The sequence below is a fragment of the Rhododendron vialii genome, chromosome 3a, assembly GCF_030253575.1.
Source record: "Rhododendron vialii isolate Sample 1 chromosome 3a, ASM3025357v1".
NCBI classification, from domain to species: Eukaryota; Viridiplantae; Streptophyta; class Magnoliopsida; order Ericales; family Ericaceae; genus Rhododendron; species Rhododendron vialii.
The window spans coordinates 1488741-1508357 of record NC_080559.1 but is presented as its reverse complement, the minus strand read 5'-3'; the positions used below and the strand labels follow the sequence as shown (position 1 = coordinate 1508357).

General features: G+C 37.4%; 1 protein-coding gene across 1 annotated transcript in view; it reads left to right on the top strand.

The window, feature by feature from the left end:
• LOC131320814 (disease resistance protein At4g27190-like) overlaps positions 1-17308 on the top strand; it is a 33974-nt gene extending 16666 nt beyond the window's left edge. The window contains exons 7-12 of the mRNA XM_058351685.1: positions 15392-15439; positions 15586-15675; positions 15812-15901; positions 16043-16111; positions 16270-16334; positions 16931-17308. Of these exons, the coding sequence (XP_058207668.1) occupies positions 15392-15439; positions 15586-15675; positions 15812-15901; positions 16043-16111; positions 16270-16320 (348 nt within the window). The 3' untranslated portion in view covers positions 16321-16334; positions 16931-17308. The remainder of the gene's footprint in view (positions 1-15391; positions 15440-15585; positions 15676-15811; positions 15902-16042; positions 16112-16269; positions 16335-16930) is intronic.
• Positions 17309-19617: the final 2309 nt, after the last annotated feature.

Sequence of the window (19617 nt, the reverse complement as noted above, 5' to 3'; positions counted from 1 at the left end):
GAGGGCGTTATCCTGACAGAGGGATTTTTGGGCCCAGAGTGCCTAGCTCCATGGAGTGGTTTGCATGATGCCCACTCCCTGCAACCGCTCTAAAAATGTACAAGCGGGTAAGATTTCGAATGTCATAAAAAACTTAATTAAAACTCTCTCTAACACACAAATTGGGTTTATGTGAGATGTGGAGAACAGTCTGTGTTAAAGCTATAAATAATAAAAGTTGCATCTCTCTCTAACAGCTTAAGCTTTTAGATGAGTTGGTAGTTAACAATTTAATAGTCTGACAATTACAATTTCGTGCTTATAATAATAACTCCACGAGGTTATTTTTTCTCCTATAGGTTTTGTATTTGTCCGCAACCATATAATATAGCGAATGACTTTATCGTGGGGTACAATATATATATCCATTAGTGGATGTCCGTGCTTGAAGGCACGGCTCCGAATCGATGACCAAAAAATTATTAAGTTTTATCCCTCTAACCTCTTTAACGCAATGGCAGAAAAAAATCAACAGAGGATCGTTTTCTTCACTCATCAATGACAGTGTTTAAATGTCCATGATTAAAAACACGACGTAACATATTGTAAATAACCTATTCTTTCCCTGATTGATTATCTCCACCTATCCTTTCCCAAGTTGTAAATTAGTATCACAGAGCATATGCATATATATATAAATTTTATGAGTTACTTTCAATGAAAGACATCCCAAACCAATAATCATTCACAAAGACTATCAGATTTTGTAACGCCCCTAATTTTTGGAACGTTAAATAGACAATTTTATTGAAAAACTAAAGAGTGTCTGGCTCGATATTACATCACAACTCTTACAAAAGTACTTTTATTCAAACATGGAAGGGAAACTAGGGTTCTTGTCCACTGCTCCGCCTATTCCTCCATCATTGCTAGCTCCTCGGCTCCAAAAGCTTCCAAGGTGTAAAGGTCACCCCGTTCATCTATAAGGTCTGACACATTATACCAGCGCCGCCACCAATACAATATGTCAGAGTCACCAAAGGTAACACTGTGAGTTACAAAAGCTCAATAGAATAACCCATACCCACTAACCCTTAATTTACACATCTTAGATCATAATATTAACGACTTCCACATAGGTACTGATGCAGGGAGGCGTGTCGAAATAGAAGAACGCGCAACAAGGACAATCACGAATAAGTTTGAACTAGAGATACTCTCTCTACGAACAAACGATTTTGAGAAACTTCTCAAATTTTCATCAATTCAATCATAAAACAACTCCTTTGCCTTGAGGCTTACATCTCAATTTATAGTAGAGCATTACTAAAATACTAAAAAGGAAATAAAATCAATATTAATTCTTAGGGAACAAGAAACTAGCAAAAATAGGAAAACTAATTATTCAAGATACTTAATTACCTAATTCGAAGATTCCTAACAAGATATCAAATATCCTAGTTTTCTAATAAAATAATATTCTAAATATAACATACTAATATTAGGAAGCAACCCTACTTGTAAAACAAGAAAAGATAAAATAAGAAACTGAATCAACCTAAATTAAGAAACTAAATTATTCTATATTAACACTCCTAAATTATAAGATTCCTAACTAAATACTAAAACTAAAGCTGTAAAATAAAATACTATTTTCCTAAATCCAATCTGCATTATCCTCCCCGGCTTGAAAAAAGTCGTCCTCGAGTTTATACAGTTGAATACGCCGAACCTTGTCTGCATCAAGCTTGTACTTCAAATTGATTTTTTCAAACTTGGCTTCAAATGAAAAATCTTGATCAATAATGAAAGGGACAGTTTGCTGCTTTAGAAACGAAATCCACGACCCCGTACTTCCTTTGTCTTCAATGAATTCCCAGAAAGGATCTAAAAATTTAATTTTGAACGCCAACATCGTAACAACTTTTTTTTGCAATATTTTTTTATTTTTTTATTTTCTTCATTTGTAATTTTCTCCACCGGTTCTTCGTCAAAAACTGGTGACTTATTCCAATCCACTACTGGATCTGGAATAAAATTTGATGTGAATAGCCACTCGATGGTAGTTTCATCCACTTTTGTTCTCCCCCTCGACTGATGGTTACCAGCCAAAGGTTTGGTGATAGAAATATCATCCAATACCTCCTCCTCTTTCGGAAACCAAGGTTGAATCGGACGATGGTGAGGTGGGTTTCCACCAACAGACAAGGCAGCAATCTGATCGGCAAGCGCAAGAAACACCTCCTCCATCCACTGCTCAAGTTGTTGAAACCTCTCCTCCATTCGTGCTTCTCGTGCAGCTTTATTTCGTTCATACACATCTTCGGCAACAGCATGACGACCATAACGATCTCCTTGTCGCGCCATGATCTGGAATTGAGCGCAGGCTCTGATACCAACTGATGCAGGGAGGCGTGTCGAAATAGAAGAATGCGCAACAAGGACAATCACGAATAAGTTTGAACTAGAGATACTCTCTCTACGAACAAACGATTTTGAGAAACTTCTCAAATTTTCATTAATTCAAAAAATAACTCTCTTAGCCCTAAGGCTTACAAATCAATTTATAATAAACTAGAAATACTAAAAAGGAAACCTAAATAAGGGAAAATTAAATCTACGTCTTAGAGAGCAAGAAAACAATAAAGAGGAAATAGAATCAACCTAATTAAGAAAACCCAATATCCTAGACAATTTATGCTAAAACGGAAAGATTCCCAGTAAAATACTAATTGCAAAATAATAAACTAAAATTCCTATATTTCTTAAATAATTAAAATATTGGCCTACATCAGGTACATGCATATCTCATAATTAACAATGACACATCCACATTCCATAATCATCTATCATTAGTGTCCATGATTTTCTGAGTTTCTCCTACGTGACTCGTCATGGACCGTGTCTCCTTTTATCTTTTACCAAATCAACATTTTCAAAATCATTTTTAACACACCCAACCTCGGTTCCGCTGCACTGGTCTCCCGAGTATCCTCACAATAGTTCCGCCGCGCCGAGTTCCCATTGGCATTGGCTCTTCTCCACGGATAACCAATCCACAATTCATAAACCCTCGGTTTCGCCGCTCCGGGTTCCCGAGTATCTCACAATAGTTCCGCCGCTCCGGGTTCCCATTTGGGTTTTCGAAAATCATTAAAACAATTGCGTTGGCTCCTCTCCGCGGATAACCAAACCACAATTCATCCCTCGGTTCCGCCGCTCCGGGTTCCTGAGCATACCACAATGGTTCCATCGCTCCAGGTTCCCATTGGGTTTTCAAAAAACACACACACACACCACACAATGGGCTACCATGTCCGGCCACATTGCGGTTTTCAAACTGTTTCTTGCCTTCAACACACATTAGGTGTCATTCATTGTAATCTTGAAACTAAACTAACAAGATTATCCTACTCTATAATACTAATCATGCTTAAATCACAATTTAAAGGATAACGCCACATGTACGGACGCCTTTGGAGTGAATACCACTCATGCTTTATCACACATCAAGACAAACAATCCAAGTAATCACGTATGCATGCTCATAACCATCTTAAAGATCAAAATACGAATACTTCTAATCAAGTGTTAGATTCTTATCTTTCAAAAACCGTTTTTTCCTCCTTTGTGGGAAGTTCTAAACAACATATGTTTATTAAAATAAAAGTCAATTATTCCAACATACTCATAGTTCCATTAGCAAAAATAAGTTTGTTAACTATCATGCATTTCGAACTTTATAAGCAATAGATAATCTTATATACTTAGAGAAAATGATTAAGGATATTCTACATTATACTTAGAGCTTGAGAGTAAGGACATTCTACTTATACTTTTCAACTTACGGTTCTATGTTATACGTTGAGTTAGTGAACAAGGGACTCTACCTTTCTTCTTGGCGGTAGTGACGACTATGGAAAAAGTAAGTACGTCGGACAAAGTAACTTCTTACGGTGAGCTTCCGGTAGCTTCGAAAGAGAAAGGTTTATCTCGAAACTAGATCTTGACTAAACTACTTCAAGTTTATGGATCGAAAGGGCGGTCGAGTGGCGGTTTGGTGGCGGCCTAGGATGAGTTTCTTAAAGAACTCAAGAACAAAGAAGAACATGCAAGAACAAGGCAAGAATACGAGACTTTCTAGAGAGAGAAGTTGAAAAGGTTTCAAGGTGTGAGTTGAATGCTAAGTGAGGGGTCCTATTTATAGCAAAACTAACTTCTATTACCCAATGAATAAAATTTTTTCTAGCAATTATTGTCCAATGGTTAAAAGGGCAATTATGATAGGTATGGTATTGTCTTGTCATAGGAGGGGTTGCTTGCAAGAAAGATCAAAATCATGGGCTAGGTTTATGATTAAAGAAGCCTAGAAATGAGTTGTCAAGCTTGAGTGTGAAGTTGGCTTAAAGAGGTAGTTTAATGGAGTGTACAAAACACATGCACACACACACTTCTCTCTCTCCCTCTCTTCTTTCTCTCGGCCTCTCTCTCATCTCCTTTCTCTCTCGGCCTCTCACTCTTTCTCTCTCTCCCTAGGACAATGCATATGTATGTGTGTGTCTATATATATATATATATATATATATATATATATATATATATATAAAATCTAGAAAAGTAGGTCTTGGAGGGTAATCATTAGGGTTAGGGCTATAAGTCTTAGGTTTGTATGCATGGCAAGGCTAAGGTTGCTTCTTTTAGAAGCAACAATAATTACTTCTTTTGGTATGACTTGCCTTGTCATATATATAGTCACTTTGGTAAGTCTAGTCTCCATTATCCAAGGAATAAAAATTTTCCTAACATTTGTTATCTAATGGTTAAAGAGTTAAGTAAGGTTGATATGACTAAGTTTACTTCGTTTAGAAGCAAAATAATGGCTTCCTATGGTCCAAGATTCCTGTATGACTTGTCTTGTCAAATATATATGCATAATGGCAAGTTTAGTTGCTATTTTCCGAGGGATAATATTTTCCGTACCATTTATTAACCAATGGTTAAAGGGATACTGATGATAAGTATGACTTTGATATGTCTAATCAAATCTAGGTTCTCATTATGGCAAGTCCTTCTCCTATTACTCAAAGGACAAAAATTACCCTAACAACTATTGTTCAATGGGCAAAGAGGGAAATGATGAGAAGGAATATATTCTTGGAAGGAATATTCTTTTGAAAGTGACCTTTCAATGGAGAGAAAGGACAAAGCACTTTCTAGGAAAGTGACTTGACCAAGTAAGCATGATGATGACCTTCCTAAGCCTAAAAGGTTCATAAGGTTTGAAGGGCTTCATAAGGCTCAAAGATGGTCAAAAAGGTCCATCTAAGGTTAGGAGAATGTAACTAGGTTAAATGGTAACTAGGTTTCTCTAACCAATTGGTTGGAAACTAATTCTACTAGCTAAGTAGGATTTCTAGCCAAGAAATGTAATTTAAAGATTTCATTTAACTCGGTAGGAAAATATACAAGTGCTTTTATAAACATACTTGTCTTTAGAAAATGACTAAATTGTTCGGTGCAAAAAGATAAAATTTTATAAGTCTCAAATCTGGTTATGATGGATTATTAAAGTTAAAAGAAAATTTTAAGAGCAAAAATTCAAGTAATTAAAATAAATTTCAAATATTTAACGAAATTTTTATTTACCAAAAATCAGGGTCGTTACAGATTTAGTACATACCAACATTAACACCACCTTCAAACAGGATCATTCAATTTTGCCTCCAAAAAAATTCTATTGAAACAACGGAAAAAGAGAATTCTGGGGTTAACGGACGCGTATTGATACTAATAAACCCTGTATCAATACGCATATGCTAACAGAAGCATCAATACTACCAAGCTCAGTATTGACACGAATTCCTCTGGACCAATTTTAACTCATCCGTATCAATACTAACATTCCTAGTATCAATACGCGTTCTTTTCGTGGGAATCCAAGCCCTTTCATGTTTGCCTCGACTAAATCCTCTTGCCATGCACGCATGCCCAATGATTCCCACACCTCGCCAACCAAACTTAGCAACAAAACCGCCTTATTTCTTGAAATTAACCACAAACACAAAAACCAAGGAAACAACGGCATCAAGTAGAAAAATGAGATAAACCGCGCATCTAATGCGCTCGTATGCCCTATCTAGGCGCTTATATTTACGATATCATGCGTCTATCACACCCCCCAACTTGAGCATTGCTAGTCCCGAGTAACGAACGAAGAGAAAAATGACAAAATTGAAAAATGACAAAACAAAGACTTACAAGACACAAACATGGATACGAAGGTTATGCATGCGATACAATAAATAGGCGGGTTGAAAGATTTTCACCTCCTCACTTACTTGCAACTCAAATACATGCATGCCTTGGCAAATAGATGAACAAAATTAGCGCTCAAACACACGCAGAGATAAATGCCCCCACGAAGGCAACGATGCTACACTCGCTCACCGAAACTCTTAAACACCCCATGAAAAAGTGATTGGCTAACTACGTGGAACTGAAACAAATGCTACCACGCGCCAATCAAAATAACGCTCACAAAGAATAAACAACGCGAGATACCAATTACGATTTCACAATATGAGCAACATTAGTCTAAAACATACATAAACAAGAGTTAAAAATGTGCACAAGATCTACTAAGGATTTAATTAAGCTTATAATGACCGTGGTTCTGAACAAAAAAGAAACTTCAAAATTAGGCGGCGGCCTATAGGAGCAAAAGGTTGACTACCCAGACTGGCCACCACCTTCCCCTTAACTACTTGATATGCACCCACTGGTGCCAACCAAACCATGTGTAAATGATAAAATAAAACATCGACGATAGTTATTTCAGACCCACATGAGAATAGAAAATAAAAATAGTCCACCGACACTAATGACTCAAAACATCACATAAAATAACACCACCGCCCTAGCCTCATGCATCACGGGAGTCCAAACTCAATCCGAATCGCTCTTGGCAAAGTCGTCGCTAATTTCTAAGTTCGGGAACTAAGGCGCTGATACGGAGCCGAGGACTGCCCTATAACATGATCATACAATCAATTATTCTGATGTGCCAACAGGTGCTGATTCCTCCCAACTTGCCTCAACTACCCTTTATTCTGCATGTTCTTTTTTCTTTTTTTTTTGACTTAGCTTTATGGCTTAAAAGTTGGGTTTGGTTCCAAAATATGACACCCATCAAGACTTCTTCTCTTTCATTTCTGATGACAACGATGCTCCAAATCCAATGCAACAAGACATCTATGATGCACAAAGCTAGACCCCCCAACTACAATCCAACCCACACACCGGTTTCCTGGGTTAGACTTAGGAATTGACTTGGACTGGTTTAAAATTGGTCAAAGGGACACATATGTGGTCTAATCATAAAAGAACACCTTGTTTCATCCCCTATGCACATTAACAATTCTCACAAATGCAAGCAAAATATTTAGCTATTCAATTATGAAACAAAAGCCTACTATTTTTCGCAAATGCGAGAAATGAAAAACAAATAATATGGGAATGTTTCTCAAGATGCAAAATTAACCACTTGGGGACACTTACTCGATGTAATGACAGCACTAACATGTTCCCAAAGGCGCCAAATATATGAATGAATCTAAGTTAAACAGGCGCAAAAATTCGGCTAATTCTAACATGCTCGCCTAATCATACAATCAAGCATAACAAGCGTATCCCTAACAAATCAAAAGAAATTTAAAAAAAATTTAAAATTACCCCTAGCAACACCATGAGAATGTGTACAAAGTATACCCATCCCCCCAATTAAAAGCATGCTATGTCCCCAGAGCATGGAAACATAGCTGAAGATAAACACAAGAGAGAAGAAATGGACCTACGGGTGGCAGCCAACCACCATGACCTTGGCTGATATTTGAGGAATTTCTTGTTTTCGGCCTCCGGGCAAGTCACCGCATCCTGCAAAAGACATTAGTACCGCCCAATTCGTGGTATCCGGGCTCCCAAAATAAAAATAAAAAGAAAAATACTCCACCAAATCTTTACGTGATTAACGTGTCATACTTTTCTCCCCATCCTTCGCCGATGGGCAAGAAACGGGTGGCTATACAAGACCATGATGCGAATTTTTTGTTTCCCTTTTCAATTTCCTTTTCTTTTCTTTTCTTTTTTTCTCTTTTTATAAATGAGATAAACAAAAACAACTAAACAATAGACAAGAACTAAAGAACTAAGAAATAAAAGACAAGTATACAGAGATTGTGCCAAAAACATCAGAACTTACTAAAATCCAACATTACCGACATAAAATTGCCCTTACTAACCGGAGCTGGGCACACAATCCTTATTTTAATAGCGGCGTGCGAAGCTATAAAACCCAAGTCAATGATGGGTACCCCTATTGCTAGAGGTCGGGTCCACTTCTCAGTGAAGAGAATGGTATGCTAAAGCTACCCATCAAAATGTAGCCCAATGGCTACACAATAGGGTCGTCTGAATAAACAGGATCGACCAACACCTAATCTGGTTCACCTACTTCATCCAGGATCGACCTACACCTCAACAACGTCATCCAGCTAGATCGACGATGGGAGAGTTGTAGACAATAAAGCACCTAGTGGCTCACGAACTGGGTCCCAAGCGGCACCACACACGTCCTCTACTGCAAGCACCTCCATCAAACTCCCTAATTCTAGAGAATTTAAAAATGACGCCTCATTAGCTGTTAAGGCTATCTCTAGAAGATCCTTATACAAAATATTATCGACATGCTCCTGCATTAACGTGTCGATCAAACTCACCTCATACACTTCCGCATCATCCTTGACTCGGCTATCTGCATTAAACACTTTCACCTCCATTTTCAAGTCCCCAAACGACAATTGGACTTGTCCAATTTTGCAATGCATGATAGCACTGGAGGTGGCTAGAAAAGGACCGTCAAGGATGATGGGAGTCTTCTCAAAGACCTCCGGTATTGGGCAAGTATCCAGGACAATAAAATCGATAGGAAAAAAAACTCACCCACTTGAATTAAAACATCCTCCACTACCCCCTTTGGAATTCTTACACTCTGGTCAGCCAACTGTAGAGTGATCGGTGTGGCTCTTAGATCGCCTAAGCCAAGCTTTAAGTATACTGAATATGGGAGCAAGTTGACACTTTCTGCTAAATCCAGCAAAGCCTTACTGAACTTTTGACCTATAATCGCTATAGGGATGGTAGGACAACCAGGGTCCTTACACTTGGTGGGGATCTCAGCCTGGAGAATGGAGCTCACTTCCTCCATCAGAAGCACTTTGTCCTGACTCTTGGTTCTCCGCTTTGACGTGCACAAATCCTTCAAGACCTTCACAAACTGAGGAATTGCGTCAATGGCTTCCATCAAAGAGATAGAAAACTGAACTTTCTTGAGTAATTCAAGCATTTGAAAGTTCACATTGACCTTAGGTTTTGCCACCAAACGATTTGGATATGGAGCAACAGGTGGCGTTGGAGTCGTGGGGGCTGCATGGGCAGGCACCACCACTTCAGGAGACTCCACCTCTTTTTCCTCATCGAGAACACTTCCCAAGTCTGGAATGACTGCTAGTGCAGCTACCAGCACTAAGGGTGGCATCGATTTTTGCTTGGGAGGTAAGTCCTTGTCGATCACCTTCCCACTTCTGAGAGTGGTGATCGCATTAGCTTCTTCCAGCCTGGGGTTCAAATTACTCGGGCCAGAAGAATCACCCATAAAATGAGTACCGGCTGCATTGACTTGAGGTTGAGAAGGAAACCTTCCATTCTTCTGCTGGACTTGTCCAACTACTGCCGTCAATTGGGTCAATTGGGTCCTAATGTCACCAATTGCCTGTTTGGTCTGCTTAGTAAAGCTAATTTGAGACCGCATGAGAGCCTTCATCATCTCATCAGTCTGCTTATCCCGCGGAGGATGGTTAATGCCAGGGGGTGGTCCAAAAGATGAAGGACCAAACCCCCTACTGTGCGCTGCTGAGGGGGGTAACGGAACTGGGTCATTTGGTTTTGAGGGGGCCGTAATTGCTGAACTTGTGGCTGAGGTGGTGCCTGGGGATGCACTGGGACTTTTTGATCCCTCTAACCCAGAAGTGGGTTTTGGGCTCACCCAAAATTGTAGGTATTTGAATACAGATCCCAACGTTGGTTAAGCGCGTTCACCTCAGCCTGATTACTATGGTATGCGTTAGGGCAGCTCACGGTCCGGTTCGGTTCAGATTTCTAAGAATCCGATGATTGAACCGCTAGTCACGGTTTTTACAAAATGAAATCCGTGTCCGGACCAAAAGTCCTACGGTTCGGTTCCAATCCAATCCATGACTCGCGGATCGGTTACGATTTTATCCACGGATTTTAGCAAAAATAAAGCTTAAACATATATCCCACATTAAAACGGAAGAAGGTTACACTCAGAATTAAATTTAATACCACCAAAAAGTACTTGTTACATAAACTATCAAAGGCCTACTTCAAAAATCAGATTCAAAATAGTTTAAACACTAGTAGATTGTATCATTATAGTAAATAACATAAAAAATAAATTTGAAAAAGACACGAACCACTGAAACCGAACTAGGGTAACCCGTAATTTATAAAAACTACGGTTTACCCCCTATATTTTATATACATCTACACTATATCCCATTATTAAGATAAAATACTACAATTGGTAGAAAAAAGTTTAAACATTACGAACAGTTAATTATATAAATACACACATATATATTTATATAAAATAAATACCTCACGGTTCGGTTCAGTTAATCCACGGTTTCGTAATGAAAATCCGTGGACCGAACCGCGAGTCATGGTTTTCTAATTTTTCAATCCGTGTCCGAACCATTAATCCACGGACAAAATCCAAAAGGTACGGATCGGTTTGGTCCGGACCAGTTTCACGATTCATTGGATTTTTTGAGCAGCCCGAGTATGCGTCTTTAACAATGGGAAAAGCGGGGCAAGCGGTAACTAGATGCCCCGGACACTTACACAATGCACACACCTCATCGACTCTCACCTTATTCACCTGATGGACTTGCTTAAGCTTCAAGTCCTTTAACTATTCAGCTATTTTGTCCAGTTGAGACTGGACATTGTGCTCTCGCACGCTCGAAGGGAAAATGCCAGACCCATTGGGTCCCTGCACAGCCATGGCCCAATCACCGAGGTCGGAAGGTTCCCAACTTCGGTGTTTCTTGACCAATTCATCGAGAAAGTCCCACGCATCGTCCGGAGACTTGTCGAGAAAATCCTCCTCCTTACAGAGGTATTCAATTTGTTGGACCGTAGCAACATTCAAGCCCAAATAGAAAAATGACACCAACTGGTGTTTCATAAAACCATGATGTGGCAAGGACAACAGCAAGTTCTTGAACCTCTCCCAGCACCTTAAAAATGACTCGCCCTCTTTCTGCTTCTATGATTGGACTTGCCGAGTCAGGTACTTCAATTTACTTTCAGAGAAATATTTCTTGAAAAATAAATCTCGGACAGCAGCCCACGTCTTGAGAGACTGTGGCTTCTGCATCTACAACCACTTATCCGCATTGTCCTTGAGCAAGGCTGGGAAAAGCTTAAGGCAAGCATTCTCCCACTGAGGAGTGGTGGCAAGGGTGCGTACCAACCCCTCGAAATAACGGACATGCTCATACGGATCATCATTCTTCTTCCTATAAAACAGGAGAAGGGTATTGTGCGTACCAGGCTTTATGGTGAAAGCATTACGTGCTTCCACTGTCTCGATCGGCAGAACTATTGGACCGAGAGGAGTGATCCTCTCAGGATGCATGTGATCACGCATCGACATCGGTGGTTTGATTATTAAATTAACAAAAAGGCCACCGATATCAAACGAATCACCACTAAAAGACTCTTCCTTCACAGTTACTCTCGGAACTCTCTGAATGGCTATGAGACACCTGGTATTGTCTCGATAGTACTTAGGCTTTAGAGGTGATCGCTTTCCTACGACGGAAGATTGCCTACCTCTGCCTATGTTGACTCGAAACAACTAAAGGAACTAAAAAGAAAATAAAATTTAAAAAAAAATAACTACCCAAATTCTTAACACACGTTACCGTCCCCGGCAACGGCGCCAAAAATGCTTGACGATTCCTAATCCTAAATTAATGGGTTGCTCCAAGCGTAGGGCGGAGACCGACGTAACACAATATCCGGTAAATCCAGAGTCGAATCCACAGAGACGGTGATGTGTGCTAACTAAAAATCCAGGTTGTAGTATTAAAATTAGCTCTTAGGTAGCCACCCCTTATCGTTTGATTGAGATTAACTAAAACTTACGAAATAATTGAACTTTTAAGATAATTAAAAGGAGGTATAGTCATAGGGTTCGTTGCACTTGTAACCAGTCCGGATTAACTTGCTCTGTTTGGAGTTCTTAAAAACATTTAATTTTAAATTGAAAAGATACCCCGCAAGATGCGAAGCCTTAGGGTCGCCGTTTACCCATGCGCAACGGAGAATGAGTTTTGACCCCCATTCCCCCGTTCACATGGGCTCCAACAATGCCCAGGTTTGTCCACGATAAGTATTTTTCAACCTAAAATCGGTTTTTCAATTATTTGAAAATAGGAGTAGTACTCGAACTGGCTACGGTGTGCTAGTCATCCCGTGACCCTACCTATACAACTACTCACTAGCCATTGCCCATAAAATAGAAGAAACCCTAATTTGCTACATGCTTCTTAAAATTTATAAAATTAAATAAAGGGAACCAAAGATTCAAAAAAAATAAAGGAAAATAAAATACTTTAATAAATAAGAAAACCTGAAACGAATCTCCGAAGGATGTATTCTGAATAGAAGAATAAGAAAGCTGAAGAACAAAACTTAGAATCCAAAATCTCCAAAAACTAAACTGTGCTGGTAAAATTCGTAACCTAATAAACTAAGACTGTTAAGTATTTATACTAATCCTTCCTCAAAATAAAGTAATTCCAAAATAAAAACGAAAAAAGGGAATTCTAGGGTTAACAGACGCGTATTGATACTAATAAACCTTGTATCAATACGCATATGCTAACAGAAGCATCAATACTACCAAGCTCAATATTGATACGAATTCCTCTGGACCAATTTTAACTCATCCGTATCAATACTAACATTCCTAGTATCAATACGCGTTCTTTTTGTGGGAATCCAAGCCCTTTCATGTTTGCCTCAACTGAATCCTCTTGCCATGCACGCACGCCCAATGATTCCCATACCTCGCCAACCAAACTTAGCGACAAAACCGCCTTATTTCCTGAAATTAACCACAAACATAAAAACCAAGGAAACGGCATCAAGTAGAAAAATGACATAAACTGCGCATCTAATGCGCTAGTATGCCCTATCTAGGCGCTTATATTTACGATATCATGCGCCTATCAGCATACATCATTCAACAAAAAATAAAACAAAATTCAAGTTAACAAAATAAATTAGAATTTAACCTAACAAAGACGGTTGGTCACTCCAATACTCCTTTGTCCCTCAATATTCCTAAGATTAAGATGGCCGAGGAGCTCCTTTCGGCACACATCTAACCTTCCTTTCCTGGACAAAAGATGTGCTAGATAAAGAACACCACGAGCGCCAAAGCCCCTTTCTAGGATTGCCTGCACCAATCACCACCAACCAAAAACTTAGAGACCTAGTCCATACTAACCATATCATCACACCAGAAAATAGACTGATTGTAATAATCTAATCAAAATTCTTCCATAATTATAATGCAATTAACGTAAACCAATTGTTCGGAGTGTTTGTAAATAGCATAGGAGAAGCATAAGGACTAATCATGAGCCATGAAGCACAATTCCAAGGAATAGATTGGCATTATTGTCTTGATCTCATTGCCAATCATTGAACATGATATAGAATCCCAATAAAAAATGAAGAATCATTAGAGCTAATAGTAGTACAAAACAACTAAATCAAAGCAACTACACCTTTTTGCCAATGTTTAGTACAAAACAACTAAATCAAAGAAACATATTGAAATATCTGAAATGGAAAACCATGGCCGAAAAAAAAAATGGTAGAAAATTTTTTATCTGTTGCTATCCGTTGTCCCTAGGAAGCCTATTGGATTTTCAAAGATTAGTAAACAAAAAAGTAATGACCACGTTTTCTCGGAAGCCTATCAAATTAAATTAGTTAACAAAACATATGTCCAGATTTTCAAAGAAACCATTTGCAAATTTCAAAGGCAGAAATCAGATTAAGAAGTTTGGATAATCAGTTCTAAATAAGATCAAACAGAAGTAGAAATAAGAAAAATTATATAAGAATAGGAATATTGTTAATACTTACAATGCTAGTTCTTCATATAAAGTTTCAGTTTTGCAAAAAAAAATCCCTTGAAATTACTTTGACAGCAATTTGAAGTTTGAGGTTTCAGTTTTGCGGGAAAATTCACTTGAAATTATGATGCCTCCAAAGCTTCCATTTTATATCATCACTCCTATGAATCTGCAAATAGAAAATAAAAAGAAAATTATTAGTAACTTTGTGAAAATAAAAACTAATGTAGAAAAAAGACGATACGGATTTCAATAACAAAGAAAAAAACATAGAAAGTCTAAACGACTTAATACATAAAAGAGACCTTTTGATTTTTGTAGATCAAACATATATGTTCCAAATAAAGAAGAGATTTGTTAGTAAATAGTTTTCTTCGTAAGCTCTTCCAATTATTTGTTTCCATGTGAAACTAAATTGCCAAATAAGTCGAAAATCATGGGATGTGGTAACCAATCCTATTAAAAATTAGTCACTTTTAAAAAAAAGGGGTAACCAATTCCGTGATTACCAAATGAGAAACTTAAAAAAAAAAGGTTATCCTTTTAAAATCTGAACTCACAAAATCACGGGGAAGGAAAATCACGGAATCTTAGTTACCAAATTTTACAAAGAATTGCTTTAGAAACTACTTTAAATGGTAATGGGAAGTACTCCTACCGTTTTCTTTGGAAAAATGCTGCCGTAAGGATAATAATTATGGGATGACTTTGCCATGTTAATGATTTATGTTTCCTTTTCAGTTTGGAATTCTCGCAAGTCATGGGATTAGAATATGGAATGTAATTATGGCATATTTTGTTTCATAAAGGCGGGATAAAAAGCAAAGTATTTACCAAAACACCATTTTATACAATGAAGGGCAGAGATTTATACAGAAGGAGGGATAAATCTTAAGCGTTGGTTGTCTTTTAGATTCAAACACAGCTCTGTTTTATTATATAGATTATCTTGTAATCTGTTGACAAATGGTGAAGTGGATCTTTAATTTGCTACTAGCTCCTGGATCCTATTAGATGAACATGCCTCAATAGTCGTCAGAAACGTTAATTCCAATTATCACAAATGATTTAATTAATTACTGACGATAAGCTAGATAACATCAATGTTGCTGCAGGATGCATTCCCAGTGTTGGAGGAAATAGACCTCGATGAAGATTCAGAGGTGAAGTGGATCTTTAATTAGCTACTAGCTCCTGGATCCTATTAGATGAACATGCCTCAATAGTCGTCGGAAACGTTAATTCCAATTATCATAAATGATTTAATTAATTACTGACGATAAGCTAGATAACATCAATGTTGCTGCAGGATGCATTCCCAGTTTTGGAGGAAATAGACCTCGATGAAGATTCAGAGATTTTGCGAGACGGGACTTATACGAAAGAGGTATCCATAGAGGTTAGGATTTTTAAATTGTTCTTGTGTCACTTAATAAACAATTGTCGCTGAATATTTATCAGAAATTATTCAATTGATGCTTCAAAATTTTTAATAGTTTTTTTAGTTTCTAAGTTTTCCAGTTTCTTTGGATTAGAAATGTAGCACAAGTGGCAAAAAAAATGACCATAATGGTGAAGAACTTGATGAAGATATAGAGACTCCACCGAAAGAGGTATCCATGGAGGTTAGGATTTCTAACTTGTTATCGTGTCACTCAATAAACACTTGTCTGTGAATATTTATCAGAAATATATTGTTCAAGTGATGCTTAAAATTTTGAATTTTTTTTTTTTAGCTTCTAAGTTTTCCACTTTGTTTGGATTAGGCATGTAGCACACGTGGCAAAGATAGCAACCACAATGGTGAAGAACTTGATGAGACTCCAACGAAAGAGGTATCCATGGATATCAGGATTTCTAACTTTCTTTTTTGTGTCGATTAATTTACACAATTGTCTGCGAGTATTTATCATAAATTGTTCAACTCATGCTTCAAATTTGGATTATTTTGTTTTGGCTTCCTAAGTTTTAATTTCCACTTTGTTTGGATTAGGAATGTGGTACAAGTGGCAAACAAAATGACTATAATGGTGAACAAGGCTGAAGATCATGATGATGGTACGGCTACATATATACACATGAAAGTTTGGTTAATTACTCTTCTGCTATTTTTGTTTCGTTATAGGTTGTTCTACAAGCAAATTAAGAACTTCATCTTGTATTTTCTTTCTTCTTCCTTTAATTGGCAGCCTAAGCCCAAACGTAATCCTTTCACTTGCTGTTATTAAAGAATTATCATTCTAATATTAACGATACGTCCTCTGACCTGAATTTTTTTTGGTTTTTTAATAGTCTTTCTAGGTTTTTTTTCTTAATTTGTATTGGATTCAAGTCAAGTTTTTGGATTAATCATTCGTTTAGACAGGAGTAATTGGAAAAGGTAAAAGAATGGACCAAAGTCGAAAAAAGTTCACTAAAGATGAAAAAGATCGAAAATGACAGAAAAATACAATCTTTTGTGTACTTAGGGCCATCTCTTATGAATTTTTTTCAATTTTGGTCTATATTGTGCAAAAAGATACAATATTTTTCAATTTTGGTCTTTTGATCGATAATTACTGTCTATATTTGGTGCAACCTCCAGGCACCTTGCACAAGTATAATACACAACAGGAAACCTAATGTACGTGTTTTACTTTTGCCCCTTTCATCAGTAGTTTGCGCAGGAAGTTACGGGCGCGATCGGATTGCTGGTGAGACATGCAAGAGTGCATTGGAGTAGTCTCCTGCATCCAAGTGCAAAACTACTTATTCCATTTAATAAGTTGAAGACGCATCTGATGATGATGCTTTCTCTATTTGGACTGTAAGAAGGATAATTTTCTAGTTTCCATGTTTGTTTGTGTTTTAAGCTACAATCGCTTTTATAGTTTCCAATTCGAGCTGGACCTCACATTGAAAACTTGTTTGTCCTTCGTATTTGCATGTTTATGAACTTTTGTGAGGTTGCTTCTTGGACGACTATTTTGCAAACTATATCTGTAATAATGTTCGTGAACTTATGAACTTACCTAAATGAGTTGTGTTTTTTATTTGTGTGTTATAGTACTTTGCAGTTGAGAAGGCAATGAGATGAATGTTTGATTAAGGTTTAGATTCACAACAATACAGAAAGAAAGAATAAATATCCACTTCCCACCCCAGTTAGGGGGATAGGGGCTATGATATAGTACGCATGATGTGTAGTCAGAATCATTCTCATCTAAGGTTGAATATTTTATTTGAATTGTTTGATTTCTCTGTCTCGTTGAATAGGTGATTCGTGAAAATTCTAAGTTAATTGAATCTGTCGTCATATGAGCGAAACACATTTACATAATAGATCATTTTCAATATCATTCTTCGCTTACAAATTTTAGTAGTTAGGGATGTTTTTGAAATACGCTTTTACGGTCGCCCTCTCTCTCAAGCACTGGTATTATGTGATTGAGGATGGAACAAGGAGAGTGTAAGACCCCGTATTAAAATAAGCCGACAAAGGAAAATAAAATAATATTCATTCTGTTTTATTCACAATTAGAAAGAATAGAATGGGGTATTAGTTATGTTGTAGTTTCTAGCATTTGGGCTATTGATTAAGTAGATAAGTTTGTTGCATGGGAAGTCTCGATGGCTAACAAGTGTGTGTGTGAGCACGTGAGGTGCTGGGAATTTCGTGCAAGGCCTATATAAACTTGAGAAACAAGACAAAATGGGGGAGGGGAGGAGAGGTTGGTTGAGTTGGGACCAACTCACTGGGATTAGGGGAATTTAGGCACAGGAGGAGGTTAAGGATAAGAAAAGAAAGGAAAGTGTATATGGAGTTGTGTTTGTAACTTGGTTAAGGGTTTACAAATTGGATTTGATGTTTATTGTGGGAGCTTTGAGAATTTGGGATGGGGTGTTAGAATCAGATAATTAAGAGCAAGATTTGTGTATGAAAATTATGTAAATAATTAAGGAAGTGGTGTTGGCTTTTAGTTAATTGTCAGTCAGCTTATATTGGTTGGGTGGCGTAGATCCAATTTTGTTAAGACCTGACCGTGGTGCTTGTGGGTGCGGGTTGTTACAGAGAGATTCTCAAATCTTCCAATTCCAAAACACACATTATGTGCCAAATGCATCAGTTTAGACCTAATGTCAAAATTAGAATTATTCAATTTAAATCAACACCGGTAGAAATGGAAGTTCATATATAACACAGAGGGAGGTTGAGATTGTGATCAAAAGGTTTTCTTTTTTACTGAGCCTCATTTTTCTAACAGACAATGCTACAGATACATACTAATATGCACAGATTCCGACACATATGAAACTTTCTTATGCACGTGACCCATCCATATCAGACGATTTTGGACACACTGCGTTTGGATTTCTACACATTTGTCTGTTTCCATAGCATTTTTTCTGACCATAACCCACAAGAAGACCTCTTTACTTTTTGGTTGTGATCCTAAGAATGCATTTCTTTTGGTCTGAGGTCCTAAAAAGAATGCTATCTGACTTTTAGCCTTGACTGCTGGGCTTGGGCTACCCGTGTGGGTTTAATTTAGCCCATCGACATTATTGGGCTTGGGAGAACCAGGCATTGACCACAAGTTCCGTGAATAGTGAATACAACTTTCATGGATATTTTTGTTTGTTTGGGTTCTAGAAAAAATAAATAAAAGAACTAACAAATTGGGTTCTTAGAAAGTTTATGAAACAATTATATTTTCCTTTTATGAACAAATAAATGTGGGAGGGGGATACTACTTTTATCGAAGGATTGGTTTGAGCAAAGTTTTGAATCTCCTTACTAGCCCAAGCGAAAAAAGAAACCACGAATACAAACACACAATTTATTTTGCTAAATGTCGATGCCAATATTTTTTAATGGATTGAAAAAATGTCGCAATCAAAGTGAGCGTTGTTTGGACTCAAGAATGAATTCAGCTTACTTATAATAAAAAGAAAAATTGGTGTTGTTTGAAAGATTTCCAAAATCTTAACTTAACGGAATTTTGAGTAAACAACAGTCAAGAAAAAAAAGACAAAGATAAAAGTAAGAGAGATTTTTGGTGGTTTTCATTAAATGCTACAAAAAATTTACTTGTACTTAAAGTTTAACCAAAGCAAAATCACACAAAATTAACTGTCACATAAACCCATCAAATCTCAAACAATTCACCGTGTCCTCCTGTCCAATCAATGTTTCGAACTATATAAAATGGTGCGGAAAATTAATACACACATGATTTTGTGTTGAAAAAATACACACGCATATAAATGTGCGCATTGTGTGCATGTGTGGTTATAGCCCTTTCATTTCCATGCAAATGTGTCCATCATGTGGTTTGCATTATTGACACAACAATGCTAC